Source organism: Carettochelys insculpta, chromosome 13, assembly GCF_033958435.1.
Source record: "Carettochelys insculpta isolate YL-2023 chromosome 13, ASM3395843v1, whole genome shotgun sequence".
Classification (NCBI taxonomy): domain Eukaryota; kingdom Metazoa; phylum Chordata; order Testudines; family Carettochelyidae; genus Carettochelys; species Carettochelys insculpta.
The window spans coordinates 45,252,265-45,271,164 of record NC_134149.1 but is presented as its reverse complement, the minus strand read 5'-3'; the positions used below and the strand labels follow the sequence as shown (position 1 = coordinate 45,271,164).

At 45.6% G+C, this 18,900-nt stretch overlaps 1 protein-coding gene across 4 annotated transcripts in view; it reads left to right on the top strand.

Annotated features, from left to right (window-relative positions):
• HDAC8 (histone deacetylase 8) overlaps window positions 1–18,900 on the top strand; it is a 67,697-nt gene that overhangs the window by 6,162 nt on the left and 42,635 nt on the right. For 3 of the 4 annotated variants that reach the window (XM_075007620.1, XM_075007619.1, XM_075007621.1), the window contains 3 exons: window positions 13,268–13,380; window positions 14,342–14,419; window positions 18,545–18,653. The exons of the other annotated variant lie outside the window; for it this stretch is intronic. In XM_075007620.1, the coding sequence (XP_074863721.1) occupies window positions 13,268–13,380; window positions 14,342–14,419; window positions 18,545–18,653 (300 nt within the window). The remainder of the gene's footprint in view (window positions 1–13,267; window positions 13,381–14,341; window positions 14,420–18,544; window positions 18,654–18,900) is intronic. 4 annotated transcript variants of the gene reach the window in all.

Genomic DNA, 18,900 nt, shown 5'->3' with positions numbered 1-18,900 from the left:
GGGACTGGACTCAATGACTTTGGGAGGGACCTTCCAGCTCTATGAGACATGTATAAATGATGCACAGAGGACTGCATGACATAGACCAGCCGCAAAATTTCTCTGCACCCACGTTTCTCAGGTTCTCATGAACTTCATAGGGCTGTTGCAAAGCTGAAAGCTCGTAAAGTACTTTGAGATAAAAGTTCATACTGCTGGTGTGTTGGCGAGTACTGAAGAGAGTGGAAACCTGGATAAAAATAAGTATTTAAGAAGAGGTGAAGTGACGTGGAATTGGGGATTGGTTCTTCATTTTCCTTCCTGTGCTCTGAAAGTGTCTGTTAGCTCTGTATTTTGTAATATCTGAGATAGGACAGCACTGCCAATAACAATATGTCACAGCAGCAGGAGAGGAGATGGGAATTTTTCCTCTAAGTTGCTCTCACTCCAAGGAGCTCACAGGACTAAAATGTTTATGCAGGTAGCTGTGACTTGTACCTTCAGTGAGTTTCAGGAGCTAGTAGTACTTCTGTCTTCTGAGACACAGACTGGGTCTAACAGTGTGTGCAGATGAAAAAAGGACCTCTCTTTCTAATAGACCCAGGAGATTTCCCAGACCAGATAGGACCAACAACCTGTCAGTTTTGGTACCCTGCCTGTGATGGCATTGGGGGAAAAATCCTCATCAGTTGTGGAATGCTGCATTAGGGGCAGAGCAAGATTCTGTCCTGACCTTTGTGGACCAATGTTTTCCTTGAAGCATGAGATTTAATCATTCTATTCTATATTTGTCTACCAGATGAGGCTGTTAATAAAGTTTTTTCATCCCCTTGAAATCCAGCTGCCACTTTTGCTTCCTTCAGCAGTGCATTGCTGAGCAGACTGGCAGCTCTGCAGGGATGTAAGAACAATGTGCACACTTTGGGGTCCCATTTCAAAGTAATGATAGTTTCAGGAGAATACCCCACCCTCCACCCCACCTCAGGTCAGCATTAGAACTGTCTAAATCTGGATTTGGATTTGGATTTTGATTTTGTTTCCACCAAGCGGTTGACATTTAGATTAGTTGAGCAGAACAGTCTCATTCTGCTCAAGATTAATACATTTTTAACAACTCCTTGCGCTGCTTTTGTGCTGTTTTTACGCACTGTCTAGGATCTGCCTTATTAGTGATGCTTAGAATTAGAAAACAGTATATTTCCGATGTGCTGAGTCACTTCATGGTCTTGTGGGAACAAACGTTGTACGTTAAAAACTGCATGTTTCAATCTTACTGATTTTAAAATATACTCTCCAGCTGTAGCTAAGGTACCACGAGGGAGAACTCTGTTTTCTAGCCCTTCAGTGGAGTTAGAATCATAGAACACTAGGCCTGGAAAGGACCTAACAAGGTCATCAAGTCCAGTCCCCTGCCCTCATTCCCTCATTTCTGCAATCAGGTTAGTTACATATGCTGTCTCCGCTTGCTGGTTGTATCAGTATTTCTATAAATATCTGTCCTCAAGAGTTAATAGCTTATCCATAACGTCTGGCACTAGCTGGAAATGTAGCCTGCAGTGAGTCAGCAGTTAGTCACCATTTTAATGGAATGGGCCATTCTGTTAATGACTTAAGAGTATGTGTGTTACTGAAAAAAAAATTTCCCACCACTCTTCAAAGGGAAGCAGCCGAGTGGCTTTTATATTCAAATGCAGCACATTAAGATGTGGTTTGAACCGGGATGGGAATTTTCTGAGTCACTATAGGGGCTCGTCTGCATACTTGGCTCAATCTAATTCTTGACCTCCCCCCCACCCCTCCCCTCTCTGATTTGCTCACCTTGATCATTTTTTTCTGATTTGTCCTCCTTGCTTACTGTTTTTGGTTCTCTGTGCCTTAAATATTGAGTCTGTTCTGGTGTGGCTCTGGTCTGGAGAAGTGGGTCTGTCCCACGAAAGCTCACCTAATAAATTATTTTGCTAGTCTTTAAAGGGCTACTTGACTGCTTTTAGTTTTGAGTCAGCAGAGATCTTCTTCTTTTCTCTGATATATTGAACAGAAAAGTCAGTCGTTGGGACTTTGCAATCAGTCTCCTAACATCTCACTGACATGTCTTGGGGAGTTCTAAAGAGCGCTCAATGCTCACGGGACAATGGTACAATGATGTCTTTTGGCATTAGCGTTGCTCAGAGAAAAGCCTTCAATCCAGCAAGCTTGGAAGGATCCTGGGGGAGCCTTCGTCAGTCGTTGATCTGTGAGATAGTGTGCTGAGTGTGTCCGATAAAGCTGAAGTAAGAACCCCTCCGTCACGCTGGTAAATGTGCATTTCCCCAAAGGCCCTATCAGTCCTGCCCACAACATGCATTTAAAAAACTGGCCTTATGGTGTGTGTTCTTTGTGGTCAGTATCAGAAGCACCCAAAGTTTGTGTCCATCAGCAGAATGGTTACAGGGCTGTGTTGAACACAGACAAAACCCTTCCTGTTCCTTCACTCTCAAGTGAACTGCCTGAGCAATAACACCATCCCCTGGCCCTGGACACATTCAGCACCACTCTTGGCAGTCTGTTACCATAGGCTCATTGGTCCTGCTTTGTGAACTACCCTCACTGATGTCTAACCACCCTCTTCCAACGGGAGGTTTGTGGTGGTGGTAGAGAGAATCCAGCGGAGAGCAGATGAAGTGGCAAAAGGCTTAGAAAGTTTGACCTATGAGGAAGGGTTTAAAAATGTGGCCATGTTTATGTGGAGAAAAGGAGACTAAAGGGGAACCTGATAAGTCTTCAAATTTGTGAAGGGCCGTTATAAAGAGGATGGTGATCAAATGATCTCTGTATGCACAAGAGATGGGACAAGACGTAACTAAAGGAGATTTAGGTTAGATATAAGGAAAAGCTTTTGAACTTTAAGGGTAATTAATCTCTGGGATAGACTCCACAGGCGGTTGTGGATTGCCCACCATTGGAGGCTTTTAACATCAGGTTAGACAAACACCTGTCACTGGTAGTCCAGGTTTATTTGTTCTGCCTCTGCACAGGGAGCAGGAGTAGATGGGTTCTCTAGCTCCCTTCCAGTTGGGCCTGCAGGCTGAGTGATAAGGTAGAAGTATAGATGGGGTCATGTACCCCATCCCAGTCAAAGCATGGGAGAATTGCAGGATTCCGACCCCAGCATATCAGGGCGGGAGGCTGAACATTGGAAGAGGCAGAGTGCAGAACAGGGACAGAGGTGCAAACAGTCCTGTAGCTGGGATGCCACTGTAGTGACAAGTAACACCAAAACCCTGGGTGGTGGGTAAGAGAGTGGTGGGGCAGCTAGGTTTCCCCAAACGGGGCAAGAAATGCTGGACGCAGAGCATTTTGGACATGCACCACCTCTGGGATCCCACCTGAAGTTCCTCACAAGTGGGAGGGGTCCCCAGCACCCAAACCTTGCCCGCTTCCCTGCCCGTGCTCCACCTCCTCCTGTCCTTCCTCTGCCTCTTCACCATAGGCCCTTGCTGGTCCTTCTCTCAGCTCCTGCTCCTTGCTGCTCACTCTTAAGGCAGGAGCCAGCAGAAAGGAGCAAGCTTTGGGGAGGCAGGTGGAGAGGAGCAGGAAGAGAGGTCTCTGGGGAGTGGATGGAGACGAGCAAGCAGTGGGCAGGAGGCTGGGAGCACAGGGGGAATCGGGAGTGGAAAGAGGCAGAGGAAATGTGAAAAGGGAAAGCTCAGGACTGCTGTTCCATGGGTGGTTCGTCAGAAACTAGGATTTTTTTTAAAGTCAACTCCAAAAATTCAAATTGTTCCTTTAAAACTTTAATTAGGTCCACAACCTACTGACTTGCTTTCTGTGTCTTGCGTCATAATCCAGGCCACGGCTATGGGCCCGTCCTTATGGCAGATAAATTGATCTGTGTGGCTTTTTCAGGCTCACTGTGACATCTAGTCAATTTCAAAATGGCGTTATAGTAGTATGTGTTCCTCTGCCAGTTGTAATGGGTTCTCAGGGGCGCTCTTCCAGTGGGTGGCTTAAAATGTTTCTCTCCCATGCTGTGTGAAAGATCCATGTGAACAGAGGAACTGGAGCTCACAGGAAACAGGGCAGTGAGCTACCCACCTGGCCTGGTCAAATGCACAAAAGTAAACAAGCTGGGAAGGGGAACACAGTTTTTTCTGAACTTTCCTTTGTTGCCCTTTGAGGTGCTGGTTATAATGAAAAGAAGTCACATAATTTTAGGCAGTGTGGCTTTTGAAAGTTGACGAGGTCCTGTTAGCACTAGAAGAGAGGTGGAATGAACTCGGAAGAGGATGTAGGGAATGAGTGATGAAATTCAATAGTTAAATGGTTCCAGGTTTTTTACCATCCCCCTGTTTTAACAGAGGAAATAGTGCTGCTATAAAACTATAGCCACCCTTTTCTGTAAAAGTCGTTGAGCCAGATCTGATGGGAGCTGTGCATGTGACAGGCAACTTAAACTGTGGTGCAGGGTGTGGAGGAGAGAAGGGGGAAAGAAATACCAGGATTTGACTTTCTAGTAATCAAATAGGTGCTGGAAAAGGAGATCCGGCTGGCTAGGCTATGACTTTTCAGTGTGTGGCTGGGGCGTGATCATTCTGACAACAAAGCTCAGGTTTATTAGTTAACTTCCCCTGCCTCCACTCCTCGCACTTGTGGTGAAGGGAGGAAATCAGGCTGGAAGCTCCGAAGAGACTTTGTGTTTTTAAAGATAGGGATTTAACACCAAAGAGCGGGGCCTGGCAATTATGCAGACTCAGTTGCTGAGGTTAAGGAGCAAAATTAGGGCTGGCTGCTTTGTACTTGTAGTAGCCCCTCAAAGCCCACAGAGCTGTGGGAGAGCAGAATCCAGCTCACTTCTTGCAAATCAATGGGATTAAATTCTAATGGGGTGCAGAGTACCAATGGGGCTGTGGTACAGCTGTTCCCTCAGCTCTCCTGTTGGGGTGTCTTTTACACTGCTTTGCTGTGCAAATAAATGACTCCTGCTCCGATCGTGCACACACACCTAACATGGAGAAGCTCTCCCAGATGAATTATGTAAGTGCTTCTAGCTAGCCCCTTCTGAATTATTACACAGCAGACCGGCAAAATTTCCAGTCCTGTCTCCAGAACATGCGTCTTGTACTGCTCAGCTCCCTTCTGGACAACAGAAGCTCACAAAAAGGCTCATTTCATTAATAGAAAATTATATGCACAAACCACGTTACAATAAAAGCTCAATTATCCATTACACGAGGCACAGGGATTGCAGTGGTCCAAGGGAAAATCAATTTGCCTTTTTTTTTTTTGTTAAGCTATAGTGAGAGACTGCCTCAAACGGCTTACCAAATCCAAATATCTCAGGTGCATTTGGTGACTTCTCTTGGGGATTGTGGCTAGACCTTCAGATGGTTATTGCTAGGGTCATTCTGCTTTTTCCTTTGGCGATTGGTGCTCTATTTTTGGTGCTGATTTTTGCTTCTTCCCCAGTTATCCATGTCCTCAGAAATAATTAGCATTCCTGTAAGACTGTGAGATGCATTTTATGATAGTCCCACATATTTTAGCATGGGTCTTAGTCACAGATTTGACCTTGACCCATTGAAAGGAATGGGCAATATTCAAGCAAACTGCAAGCATGCTGCCAAACAGAAGGAGGAGAGAGGGTTTATCTGCTGGCCACACGCTGTCTCAGGACATGCAGTTATCTGATAATAGTCCTTTGTATCTCAGAGGCAGAGAGCTGCTGCTCAGCACTGAATGTGACTGACTACACTTTTCATCATAGCTTTCTTCAACTTGCTGCTTTTTCTGCAGCCATGTGGGTGGTGGGGGTGTGCCCACACTATTATCTTGAGCTTAGCTCCCTGAGCTAAGTAAGTGTGTATCCAGAATAAGTGCCTCTTTGTCAAAAGTATTTGCTTGTGGAGGGGGAGAACGATGTTGGCTTAATTGTTCCCTGAGGGCATAAACATAGGAATAGAAATCACAGTCTTCATGGGCTCAGGGCTTAAAGTGCCAAATAGTCTAGGATGGCTCGGGGCTAAGAGTTGGTGCCTTTTATTGATCAAATGCCGATCTTCCACCTCTGGTACCATTCCCAAAGCTTTCATCTAGCACGAGCTAGGAGATAAATTGTCCCAAATGAGGCATCTTTGAAGACGTTAATTCTCCTTGCTGGAAGATGCACTTGTGCACTAGGTGGTTCTACTTTCCCTTTGCTAGTATTTTAAATTTGTCATCTGCTCTATTTACAAAGATCCGCAAATTCAAAACCGCTGATGTTGCTGTCTTGTCTTTTGGCGTGGATGGGATGCAGAAGACCTCCTTGCCACTTGTAGACCTAAAGGCCAGAAGGGACTATTGTGATCACCTAGTCTGACCTCCTGCATGTTGCAACCTTAGAACCCACCCACTCCAGTAATAGGCCCATAACACTGGCTGTTACCCAAGTCTTCAAACCTCGATTTAAAAGTCTTCAAGTTGCAGAGAATCCGCCATTTATATTAGTTCAGACCATGAGATGACCACAGGCTTCAAGCTGCTCAGGAAGGTGAAAATCCTAATGGTTGCCTGCCAGTCTGACCTGAAGGGAAAGTTCCTTCCTGACCCCAAACGTGGTGATTGCTTATACTCAGAGCATGTGGACAAGACCCACCAATCAGACATCTGGGATAGAATTTACCATGGTAATTCTGAGCCGCTCCTCATCTAGTGTCTCATCTCCATCCGTTGAAGATATTTGCCAGCAGCTATCCTGGATGTACCAGATGCCATTATAGGCAATCTCATCATACCATCGCCTCCAGATGAGCCTTGCATCTCTTCTGTATGAGTCTGGAAACAAGTTAGCTTTGTCCCCACTGCTCCTCTTGGAAGGCTATTACAGATGGTGATATACTTCTTTGATGGTGATACACCTTCATCCAACTTCAAGTTTTAACGTAGTGATGGCCAGTTTATACCCATTTGTTCCTGTCTCAACACTGGCCTTTACCTTAGATGACTCCTTGTTTTCCCTAGCGTTTGTCCCTCTGCTGTGTTTAGAAAGAGCAGTCTTATCTCCCCTTAGCTTTTGTTTGGTTTGGCTAACAAGCCAAGCTCCTATCGTCTCCTCTTCTTAGAGGGGTTCTCCATTCCTCAAATCATCCTAGCTGTCCTTCTCTGCACCCGTTCCCATTTGAATTAATCTTTCTTAAACACGGGAAACCAGAACTGCAGCCAACATTCCACATGAAGTCTCACCAGTGCCTTGTGTCAGAGGGGTAGACGTGTTAGTCTGTGTCCTCAAAAACAATGAGAAGTCCTGTTGCACCTTATAGACTAGCAGATTTATTGGAGCATAAGCTTTCATGGGCAAAGACCCGCTTCATCAGATGAAGTGCCTTGTTAACCAGTGCATTGTTAATGGTATTAAAATTGCCCTGTTTCTACTTTACCTGGTGAATCCTAATACTACTACTACTACTACTTAACACTTATACTCTGCATGGAGCATGTCATCTACAAGTCTCCTCCACTTTACTCTGTCTTGGAATGAAACTTCTAGCTGGCTCCAGGAATACCACAGTTGTTATCCTTCAGTCTCAGAAGACTTTCTCCACATTGTCCGAGGTCTTCCTCTTTTGTGTTTTCCTTGCAGGTTCCATGTGATGGCTTAATGGACTGTGCTGGATGATGGTTTTCTGAGAGTGTGGCCTAGCCAGTTCCACTGTCTTCTCTTGATTTCAGTGTCAGTTGGTTCTTGTCCTGCTCTCTTCCAAGGGTCTCATTTGTGATGAAGTCTTGCCATTTGATATGAAGGATGTACTTCAGGCATCTGTTGATCAGTGTCTGTAGCTTGTGATTTGAAGACTTTTTACTATGCCAGGTATCACATCTGATACACAAGAGCACACTCTGTTCACATTTGTGTTGAAGATCTGCTGTTTCGTCTTCACAAGTATTATCTGTGAACTCCATATGGGACGGAGAGTCTTGAATGCAGCTGTTGCTTTCCCTGTTCTTCCACTCATACCCTTATCTGTTCCTCCATCTCTGCCCATAATACTCCCCAAGTAGGTGAACTCTTCCACATCTTCCAGGTCATCCCCTCCCAGCGTGATGGTGGTGGTGTTGGACTGGTTGATCCTCATTATCTTGGTCTTTCCCTTGTTAATGCTCAGTCCGGTCATCGAGGCAGATTTGTCTAATGTTGTAACCTTTTCTTTCATGCTTTCATCTTGCTGTGAAAGGAAGGCGACACCGTCAGCAAAATCAATGTCCTCTAGCTGTTTGGAAAAGTGTGCACTGAATGCCCCATTGACGGCCATCCGTTGTCCTGCTCATAATCTGGTCCATTGTGATCCAGAACAGGAAAGGTGACAGTAGGCACCCTTGTCGCATTCCCGACAGTGTGCTGAAGGATTCTGGCAAGACACCATTGTGAACGACTTGGCATGTCGAGGGTTCACACACTGAATGAACCAAGTTAATCATGTTGGATGGGATCCCCTGGGGTTGCAGCAGTTTCCACAAAGTGTCTCTATCAGTGTTCTCAAAGGCTTTTTCAAAGTCTGTGAAGGTTATGTACAGGGGGAGTTCCACTGGAGCCACTCTTCTGTGATCACTCTGGGAGTTGCTATTTGCTCAGTACAGGATCTCTCACTTCAGAAACCGGCCTGTTCTTCCCTGAGCTGTCCACTGATTTCTGTCTTCATTCTCCCCAAGAGAATCCCGTTGCACACGTTTCCTGGAATAGACAGTAGCGTGATGCCCTGCCAGAGCTTGCACTCTTTCAGGTTGCCTTTCTTTGGAAGCTTGATAAGGTAGCCATGTTTCCAGTCTTGTGGGATCTCTTCAGTGTCCCAAATTTTCTCAGATAGGTTATATATCATGTTGACTGATGTCTCACTACCTGACTCGATTGCTTCCTCTTATGGGACTAGCCTTTTTCGTGGCAGATCAGAGTGATCCTGTGGTGGAGAAATACACCTAAGTCTTCCTCCTGCTCTCTCACTTCCAACAGATACACCCCCAGCTTACAGCAAATAAATACATAGATAAATTGTTGAATCCTGAAGGGCTTGACCTAGTACTTTGAACTGTTAAATTTCATCTCATTTCTGTTATTGCCGTTTCAAGGTCATCCAGATTTTCTTGTATTTTTGATGTGGTCCTCCGGTGTATTAGCGATACCTCTGAACTTTGTGCCACCTAGAGATTGTATTGGCACTCTCCCACCTTTTGTGCTGAGGTCGTTAATGGATGTGTTAAACAAGATTGGTCCCAAGACCAGTGCGTGAGGATCCTCTGCTAATAACCTCCGTCTGGCCTGACAGTTCAACCTTCAGTATAAACTGTTGCACTCTGCCCTTTGACCACTCTTGTAAAGCTCAAGCAATGGGAAGCACTTGCCAGAAAGATCCATATTTGCTCTCCTTAGATGGTATGTTTGTTTTGTGTATCAGTCACCCTGGGATCACAACCATAAAAGCCAGTAATTCTTGTCCCCTCAGCAGTTTCCTCAAGATGGTTCTCTCACCACTCTTGTCTGCATTAGCTTTGCCTTGGTCAGCACCACTAGTGGTAGCAGCAGTGGGAGTGCCAGTATAGAGGAGATCCTGGTCTCAGCCAGCATCTTAATTCAAGTGTCATCTCCCTCGGTCATCTGGAAAAGTTAGACTTTATGAATGGGATTACCTGTGATAGCTGAGTACTGGACTCTCTGATCCTGCAGGCCCTTCTATTCCAGTGTCCTATTGTAGACCCTGCAGTGGTTACAATTCCGTTTGCTGCTTTACACCAGCACTCCAACATGGTGTAGAAGCTGCAGTCATGGTACAGAGAACAACAGTGTTCCTTTCCGTCAGCATCTAATGCAAACTTGAGCCAATGTAACTGAGGACAGTAACTCACTTCATGAAAGTGGTGTCACTGTTGGAGACCTGCCCTGGCTTTGGTTCCAGCTCTGCTCTCTTTGAGGAGAGGGAGATTTGTTATTTTTAAAGTGAATAAATTGATTCTAATAAGGATGGCCAAGAGCCAGGGCAGGTGGATGCTGTGGATTCCCTGCACGGCCCTGCCAGTTCACCTCTTCAAACCTACCTTTGTGGCCTTTCAAGTTCAGACTAATCGTGCGCGGCAGTGACCCCTGCTACCTTGTTTTGCTCGTTGGCAAAGTGCTCAGGTGCAGCATCCTCTGCTCTCCTGGTCCTGAAGATGACTCTCAGTCAGACTGTGAAAAGTGAGTTCTGTAAGGAGAGCCATGGTTTAGGAGAGACCAGTCCAAGTAGCCGTGGCACCTGTGACCTGATCTGTCTCTTGTGGTAGAAGGTTAGTATGCGAAAATACTGCCCGTACTGGGCGGGACAGCCTACTTGCAGCTCTGTTAGCATTCTGGCTCAGCACCTTTATTACTGCACAGCCCAGGTGAGGTTAAGCGGATGCCATTGTCTTACATGGCAGGCATTTCAAAGGGAGAGGAGAGTCTGTTTGGGAGTAAAAATAAAAAACGTTCCGTGGATGCTTTAGGAGCACCAGCCTCCAGCATTGCTCCACCAGTGGAGCTAGAGTTTCTCTGGACAGGGCCAGTGCCCGTTTGTAGCAGTGTGTGTTAAGAAGCTACAATACTACTCCCCAGATATTGTTCCCACCTCCTGCCCAGTCCTGTGCTTCAGCAGCAGGGCAGGGACAATGAGCAGAGAGAACCACAGGCTGAGTGTCCAGAACCATTTCTAGCAGCGAGAGCTGAGAACTTGGACAAGTCTGATAAAGGAAGTGAGGAGGTGCTGTAGCTTGAGCTGCAGTGGGGATGTCTACACTGCCGTGCTCCAGCCCCACTCAACGGTCTTGCGCTGGTTGTGTAGCTGTTGAGGCTCAGGCTCTCCAGCTGAGAAGAAATTGTCTCGGTCTGTCTCATGGCTGACTCCAGGTGGGCCTGGTTTCAAGTCAGCTTCTGTGACTGGGCTCTGAAGGTGCAAACGGATTTTCTTCACAGATTTACTTTTCATAGGTTTGCATCCTATGAGAAAGGCACCAGCATCCTTTGTTCTGTTAGTACTGAACAAACTCCAAAACCTCCTGCAATATGGGCACTCATGTTGCAGCCAGCCATTGGTCACATGGACAGTGTCCCAGAAGTTGGAGGGCTGGAGAGAGTGCAGCTGCCCTGCTCTTCAACGCAGCGGCATGAGTATCAGGTGCCAGATAGTGAGGCTTGTGGCCACGAAGCTTACTGCTGTTAGGTATTATGTTACTGGTCTCTCTTCTTTTCCGTCATTGGGCTTTATAGAGGCATGAGTATTGCTACCTCCACCTTCCTGGGGGAGAAATTCACACACAGAGCGGTTAAGTGACTTCCCTGTGTCACACAGTCTAACTCGGCTACCCCTCTGATACTTGACAGTCTGTCAGTGGCAGAACTGGAAACAGAACATACTTCTGCTCTGTGGGACTGTCTCCGTTATGCTGTGCTGCCTCAGAGGGCAGGGCTACACTGCAGAGAAGGTTGAATTAAGGCATGCAGTCCCAGCTGCGTTAATTACATAGCTCAAGTCAACACACCTTAATTCGGGCTTCTGTGCTGCTCCCAGCAACTTCCCTTATTCCGAACGAGTACGGGAATAAGACTAAGTGCAGGAGGGGCAGGAGTACCAGCACCGAGGCAGGTGCCCTGTGAGTTCCATTTAGCGTGTCCCTACTAGGTGCACTAAATCAAACTCCGGAAGATCGACCGCGGCAGAGTCTCTCTTGCCCTTAGTGAAGACGTACCCAGAAAAAACTCACAAGGTGCGCTCAGGTGCCTTCAGTATTAGATTGTTTCCACAGCCTCTCTGAGCCAGAATTCTGCTGTCTCCTTAAATCAGCCGGGAACATATAAAGAATTCCTGGCATAGGGAAAACGGGACTTTACTGCGGAGGCGGTGCTGGGAAAGCAAAAGTCCCCTGCCCTAGCTGGGGACAGCTATTGCCCTCCAGCAACTTGCATTGCCTCAATTTATTTAATGATGTGGCAGATACACATGAGCAGGGAAAGCATGTTTCACATTAATTTCATGGGCTCTCCTTCCCATGGGGGAGGGAGGAAACCATTCCTACCAGCAGCTTAATCCCACTCACCCCAATGACAGCCTTACTGCTGAATTTTCTGGCCGAGCAGGGGGTTTAAAGCTTCACCCTTCCTCCCCGAGCTACATTCTAACACATCGGGGTGCATGCTTCTCACATGTGCGGGCTGGAAGCTGGATTTCATCCATCAAAACAAACTGGAAACTGAGTGTCTGATGGGTATGCGAGTGGGATCCAGCCCAGGATAGCCCTGGCCTGACTGCTCCCCTTAAAGTCATGCCAGTGCTGAGTGCTTTGACTTTATCTCTTGGGTGTCTAGTTCGTGGGGGAGTTTCGTGCGGCAGGAGTCCTGAGTGCCAAATAGGTCACTTTTAGCCATCAGCTGAGACTGCCGACAAAGATTAGCTTGGGCTTGGAGGCCTCACAGTGGGGGCAGTGTAAGATGTGTCCCTGCAAAGCAGGGCCGAGGTGCACTGGCAGGGGAAAGCTAGTGCTGCAGTGTCTCAGGAGTGTGCTGCAGGCAGGGGAGCTTTAGGTGCAGGGCTGTCAGGTGCCCTCTTACGGTAGCACCACGTTCACCTAGTTGTGTAGAGTTTCAGGAGGCTAATGCCAGATGAATGTGTGTGTTCAGCTGCTCTGTATTGCCCTCTGTTGTTCTGCCCTGGGCCAGCTGAGCAATCTGTCAAACCACCAGAGGCCATGATGGCTCTTTCCATGTGGATTAGGATAAGACCCGCAACCTCTTATTTAACGGTAACGGAGAGAAAGCCGTGCTAGTCTATATACTGTCAAAACAAACAAGCAGCCCAGTAGCACTTTAAAGACTAGCAAAATAATTTATTAGGTGATGAGCTTTCGTGGGACAGACCCACTTCTTCAGACCATAGCCAGACCAGTCTGTTCTGGTCTGGCTGTGATCTGAAGAAGTGGCTCTGTCCCACAAAAGCTCATCACCTAGTAAATTATTTTGTTAGTCTTTACAGTGCTTCTGGGCTGCTTTTTTTCTCTTATTGAACATTTAATTTGGAGGTGGAGCCCAGGTTTCCAGAATCCCATGTCCTTGATTAGGCACTCCAGGTGTGTCGTGGCTGGCTCTTAGCTTGCTGCTCCTGACCAATGGGGCTAGGTGACAGCCACACCGCAAATAGCTTCTGGTTCCTCCTTTCATTTCACATAAGATGGAGGCTGAGATGCTGGAAGGGGGTTGAGGAGGGTGCAGATGCAGAGTTTGGGGCTGTCACTTCTCGGGGTAGGGACATGTAACTTCCTGACTGTTTCCTTGCAGAGATGAAGCTTCTGGGTTTTGCTACTTAAACGATGCTGTCCTGGGCATTCTGCATCTGCGTCAGAAATTTGAGCGCATCCTCTATATCGATCTGGACTTGCATCACGGGGATGGTAATGCTGCAACGTGGGCTGCTAAGCAGTCCGGGCAGGGCAGTGCTTCAGGGGAGCTTTGTGGGAGCCAGGATCACTGAGTGGTTCCTGCAATAGAGGTTACCTGCAGTGCTTTAACTTCAAAGTGACAGGCGGGTGCCAGCTCTGTATTGCTAAAACACAAGGCGCTGGGGCAATGTTCCGAGCAGCAGTAACCTATGAAAAGCAGCAAGCCCTGTGTTAAAAAGCTCTAATTCTGTTAAGCCTCTCCACCAAGGGTCTCCAGCAAAAAGGGTTCCACGCTGCCACTCAGCTTCCACACACAGTGCAGGACTACGTCCTGGCCAGGCATGGAGCTTGCTTGCTCACTGTCATCAGGAGCCGTGTGATGTTGCAGCAGTTGGTACTAAATGATTCTGTAAAACTAAAGTTGGACTGGGCCTTGGCTGAAGCCGCCCTCTGCACTGGGGCCATTATTTCAACACTAGTTAATGTTTCCTGCTCTCCTAACTTTTATGGTGTGTTTCATTTTAGTCATTTTCCCCCCCATTTGGTTTGTGTTAAGTCGTCTGTAACTTCTTTCCCGTTGTCTGTGTATATTAAAAAGAGGCTTGTTGAACTAGAGTGCTGCTAAAAGGGAGTCACTCTGGTTCTAATGAGGGATAAGTCAGTCCTGGGGCACCCTAATTCTGAGCTGCCCTCTGCTCTTTGTGTGTGAGAAGACAGTACTAGCACTTCTGACTTTTGCAGTGGTGTGTGATGTGAAGATGCATTCACCAATGATTAGGTTGAGACCAGTGAAACTCATTTCACTTATGACCCACATCACATTTGAACTGATGTCTCCATTTGTTGAGGATGGGTTTACTGTGTCATGTCTGCCTTTTGCTGATTCTCTCCCCTTACTACTAATTTGATGTATGCTCATGTTTTCTTTGTAATGTGTAGTTCATATGAGTGACGCCAGAACTCTCTCTGATAGGTGTGGAAGATGCCTTCAGTTTCACCTCCAAAGTCATGACTGTGTCTCTACATAAGTTTTCACCAGGATTTTTTCCAGGCAAGCAAACTTACTATGGCTTCACTAATCAGCAGAATTTCTGCATTTGGGTTAAGTTCTTTCCCCTTCACACACTCCCACCACCTGTCTGCGTCTGCATCCTCTCTCTATCCAGAGAACAATATAACAGCTTATGCACTTGGTAGTCTGCTTCTTCAGCCTCTGAGTATCTTTGGGATGGGGGGAACAATGTGATGAGATGCAAGGCATCCTCACTTGTGCCTCTTTCAGGGGAGGGAGGCTGGGAGGCTCTAACGTTGGAATCTCTAGAGCTATGTCTGCTCTTACTGCAGTGCATCGAATATAGATGCTGCATGGCGCAGTGAAAGGCTCTGGCAACGAGGAGACAGCAGGGGACACTACATTGGTAAAAATGGCAGTCTAAACATATGAGGCACTGCTTGGGCTGTACACAGACCAAGGAGAGTATCTACCATGGTGTTCAGGTTTGTAGGGCACTCTAATCTTCTTCTCTAAGCCCCACCACTGTAAGTATAGACGTACTGTATGAGTTAGCCTGTCATCGACCAGGGAGGGCCCGACAGGCACTAGTGGAAGCTTTGCAGGACTCTAACAAGCAACCCCCTTACCTGCTTTCAGCTATGATTTGGTTAGATTTACGGGAGCAACTCTTATGGGAGTTTTCTACTTTTTCATATGATACAGTGTGAACAGAGGAGGTAAAGTTTCAAAAGTAACTTCTTTGTTTAAAGGGAACATTTAATCAGCTTTTAGTTGTAGTGTTAAATGAATCTTAAAAGCCTCAATTCATGTCAGCTTTTGTAACTGAATGTAAATGTAATTCAGACGTCCCCTGCGATATTGGCAACCCAAACACAACAGTGCTGTGCAGCAAGTGTATGTGAAACTGGCAAGTCTAGTTTTCGCTGGCTGAGCTAAGTGGACTGTAAAGAGACTAAATGATCAGTGGATCTGTCTATATCTACATCCATTCCAGTTTAGTTCTAGGACTTGATTTTCAGTGATACAAGGAAACCTTTTAATACAAATTTTATCTTCACCATATCCTGTTTATACATTCTGTGTAACCCTCTGTCCTGCCAGGTGCTGAGCCCTTTGATCCTGAGGCAGCAAAACACTTAAGAATGTGCTTAATTTTGAACATTTTATTAAGCCCATTGATTTCATTGGGACTACTTATATGCTTAAAGTGAAGCACGTGCTTAAGTACTTTGTTGGGGATCAGGGCCAGAGGGCTCAGCACCTTGCGGGACTGAGCCCAAATAGCACATATCCTGTGAGTCTGTATCTTCACTGCATGTGTGTCAGTAGCACTTGGATGCCTGCACAGCTCTTGGAATACCTGTAGGCCTTCAAACCACAGGCCAGATTCTCAGCTGATGTAAACTGTAGGGCTAGTGCTTCAACTTTTCAGGGATTAATAATTTCACTTTTCATGGTTTGTTTTAGCAATGTTTGAGTTCCACATAAATGTCCAAAAATTGTGGGGTACTTCACAAGCAAAATGATGTGGCGTGTGCATAAAAATGTCTATATCACATGTAGATTACATAAACAGGTGTAGTGTATGTCTTTCCTCTGCTTCGCATTGCCACAGCCTTTTCCTGCAGTGCACAAAGGCTCCAGAAACTCTCATCTGCCAGTCTTTCCCCATTGCCTGCTCCCATGCCAAGCCTGTGTTAGACCCTACCTCATTCATTGAAGTGCGCTAGGGAACATTTGTGCACACCAGCAATGGCAACACTCACTAATTGCTGTGCAACATGGCAGTATAGTTCAGAAATCACACCTGTGCAGTCTTCCTTACTGCTGTGCGTAGACAAGCCCTTAAATACAAGTTGTGTTTGGCTTGTTATTGATTTTTGTTGGTTGAAAGTAAAAATCTGAAGCCCTGAGTGTCACTTTGTTGTGGATCAGGCTCCATGTCAGCATTCAGATGGCCTATGTCCTCACTGCAAAGCATGCAAGTTAGCAGCTCCAGTGAAAGCAGCATTCAAACTTTGTCTGTAGCCACATGAGCCAGCCATTGCCTATGGAAAGCACCACATTTGGGTCAGAGGTGCGTGCACGTGGATGGGAGACTGGCTAGAGACCACTGCTGAGCAAGAGCCCAAGTGCACCCAAGACATGCCTATGATGAGAGATAATCCCTCCCGAAAGAGAACAGTTTTGCTAGGCAAGCCAGACGGTGGTGGTGAGAGAGGAAATAATATCCCCAGTGTGAAGAGACTGAGCAGCTTGCCCAAGGGAGTCTGTGACAGAGGTGGGAATCAAACCCACATCTCTCAAGTCCTAATCCAGTGCCTTAACCACAGCACCTTCTTTCTGTTACCCAGAGTAATATTAATTAGAGTCGCCCGTTAATCACAGTTCACTCACATGATTAACAAAAAAAAAGTTAATCGCCATTAACTGCAGTTTTAATCGCACTGTTAAACAAAAGAATACCAATTAAAATGTATTCAATATTTTTGGATGTTTTCTACATTTTTGAATATATTGGTTTCCACATTACAGCACAGACTAGAAAGTGTATACTTCTCACTTTATATTATAATTTCTATTACAAATATTTGCACTGTAAAAATTGCAAACAGAAGAAATAGTACTTTTCATTTCAGACAAAAGCTGTAGTGCAAACTCTTTATCATGCAACTTACACATGTAGGTTCTTTTTGTTACGTAACACAAGTCTTCAAAGAGCAGCACTCCAGTGTGGAAACTACAGAACACGAACCACCAAAAAAGAAAATCAACCTTCAGCTGGTGGCATCTGACTCAGGTGATGAAAATGAGCATGTGTTGGTCCACACTGCTTTAGATTGTTATCTAGAGGAACTTATTGTCAGCATGAAAGCATGTTCTTTGGAATGGTGGTTGTAGGGACATGTGAATCTTTTAGTGCTTCTGGCGTGTAAATATCTCGTGATGTGGACTGCAACAGTGCTGTTTAAAAAAAACACGTAAACATGAAGATATACACGTCTCATAGAGTGGGAAGGAACCTTGAGAGGTCATTAAGTCCAGTCTCCTGCACTCATAGGAGGACCTAACACCATCCCTAGTAGATTTTTTTTTTTTGATCTAACCTGCCTGAGGCCCATGAAAGGATTGAACGCACGACTCTGGGCTAAGAAGACCAATGCTCAAACCACTGAGCCGTCCCATTATTTATTTTTATTACTACTATTTGAATTAATTTGCAAAATACAGCATTTTTCAGTTCACCTAATGCAAGTGCATGCAAACAGCTGTTCTACTTTCAGGTGACATTGTGAAGAAGAAGCGGGCAGCATTATCGCCTGCAAATGTAACCAAACTTATTTGTTTGGACGATTGGCTGAACAGGAAATAGGACAGAGTGGACTTTCTAGGCTCTAAATTTTACATTATTTTATTTGTAATGTAACCTTTTGATACAATTCTACATATTCAAGTTCAACTTTCCTGATAAAGATTGCACTACAGCACTTGTATTAGGTGAATTGAAAATTGCTATATTTTGCAAATAAATGTGAATATTTGTAATAAAAATAAATATAAAATGAGCACTGTACAGTTTGTATTCTCTGTAGTGTAAATCAATATATTTGAAAATGTAGAACCCATCCAAAAATAGTGAAATAAATGGTAATCTATCACTGTTCAATGACTCACAGTTAATTTTTTAATTGTCTGACGTCCCTAAGATTTATTATAAACCTTAGGAAACGTAGTGCCTTAGCATGTGAATAAGTCAGTGGCTCTTATCCAAAACTTTAACAGCATCATTTTAACTGTTTTCATTTCACATCAGATTCTTCCACTACCCCTTTCATTGTCAGTTGCAGCAACCTGTGAAGATCTGGGCTCACACGCTTCCTCTCCCACTGTTGCTGATGTGTTGCAATATGTGAACTCTGCAGGGCTGTTGTTTGTAGAGTCTGAAATATGAGACGTGTCTTTCCCCATTGTGGCTGCTGCTTGTACAAGGTAGCTCAAGAAATTCCCCGATGGGAAGCAGACTGCAAACTTCTCCAAAGGCATGCTGTGCGTCACTTCTCCTCCTCCTATGTAGGGCACCCCATGTCTGTTCAGCTGATGTTACTGAGCTCATTTTCCCCTTAGCTGACTGATAGTTTGGGTTTGTGTTTTGTTACTCAGGAACAGGTGACGTGTCTGATGTTGGCCTGGGGAAGGGGCGATATTACAGTGTCAACGTACCTCTCCAGGACGGCATTCAAGATGAGAAGTATTACCAGATCTGTGAGACGTGAGACCCCTTTTCTATCTGTTTGGTCAGGGGATTTCAAAAAGTAAAGCCTGTACAGTATTTCAGTAACATTCTTCTTACGACTTAAGGTTTGGCCCCTTTATGGTGTCACTTTAAAGAGAGCAGATATCTTAACTGGTGAGTTCATCTTGTAAGAGCCCATCTCCCTATAGCGAGTATGTATATAGCAGTACTGAAGAGCCATGTCATCTTCCTGTAGGTGCAGGGGGACGAGCACCCAGTTCAG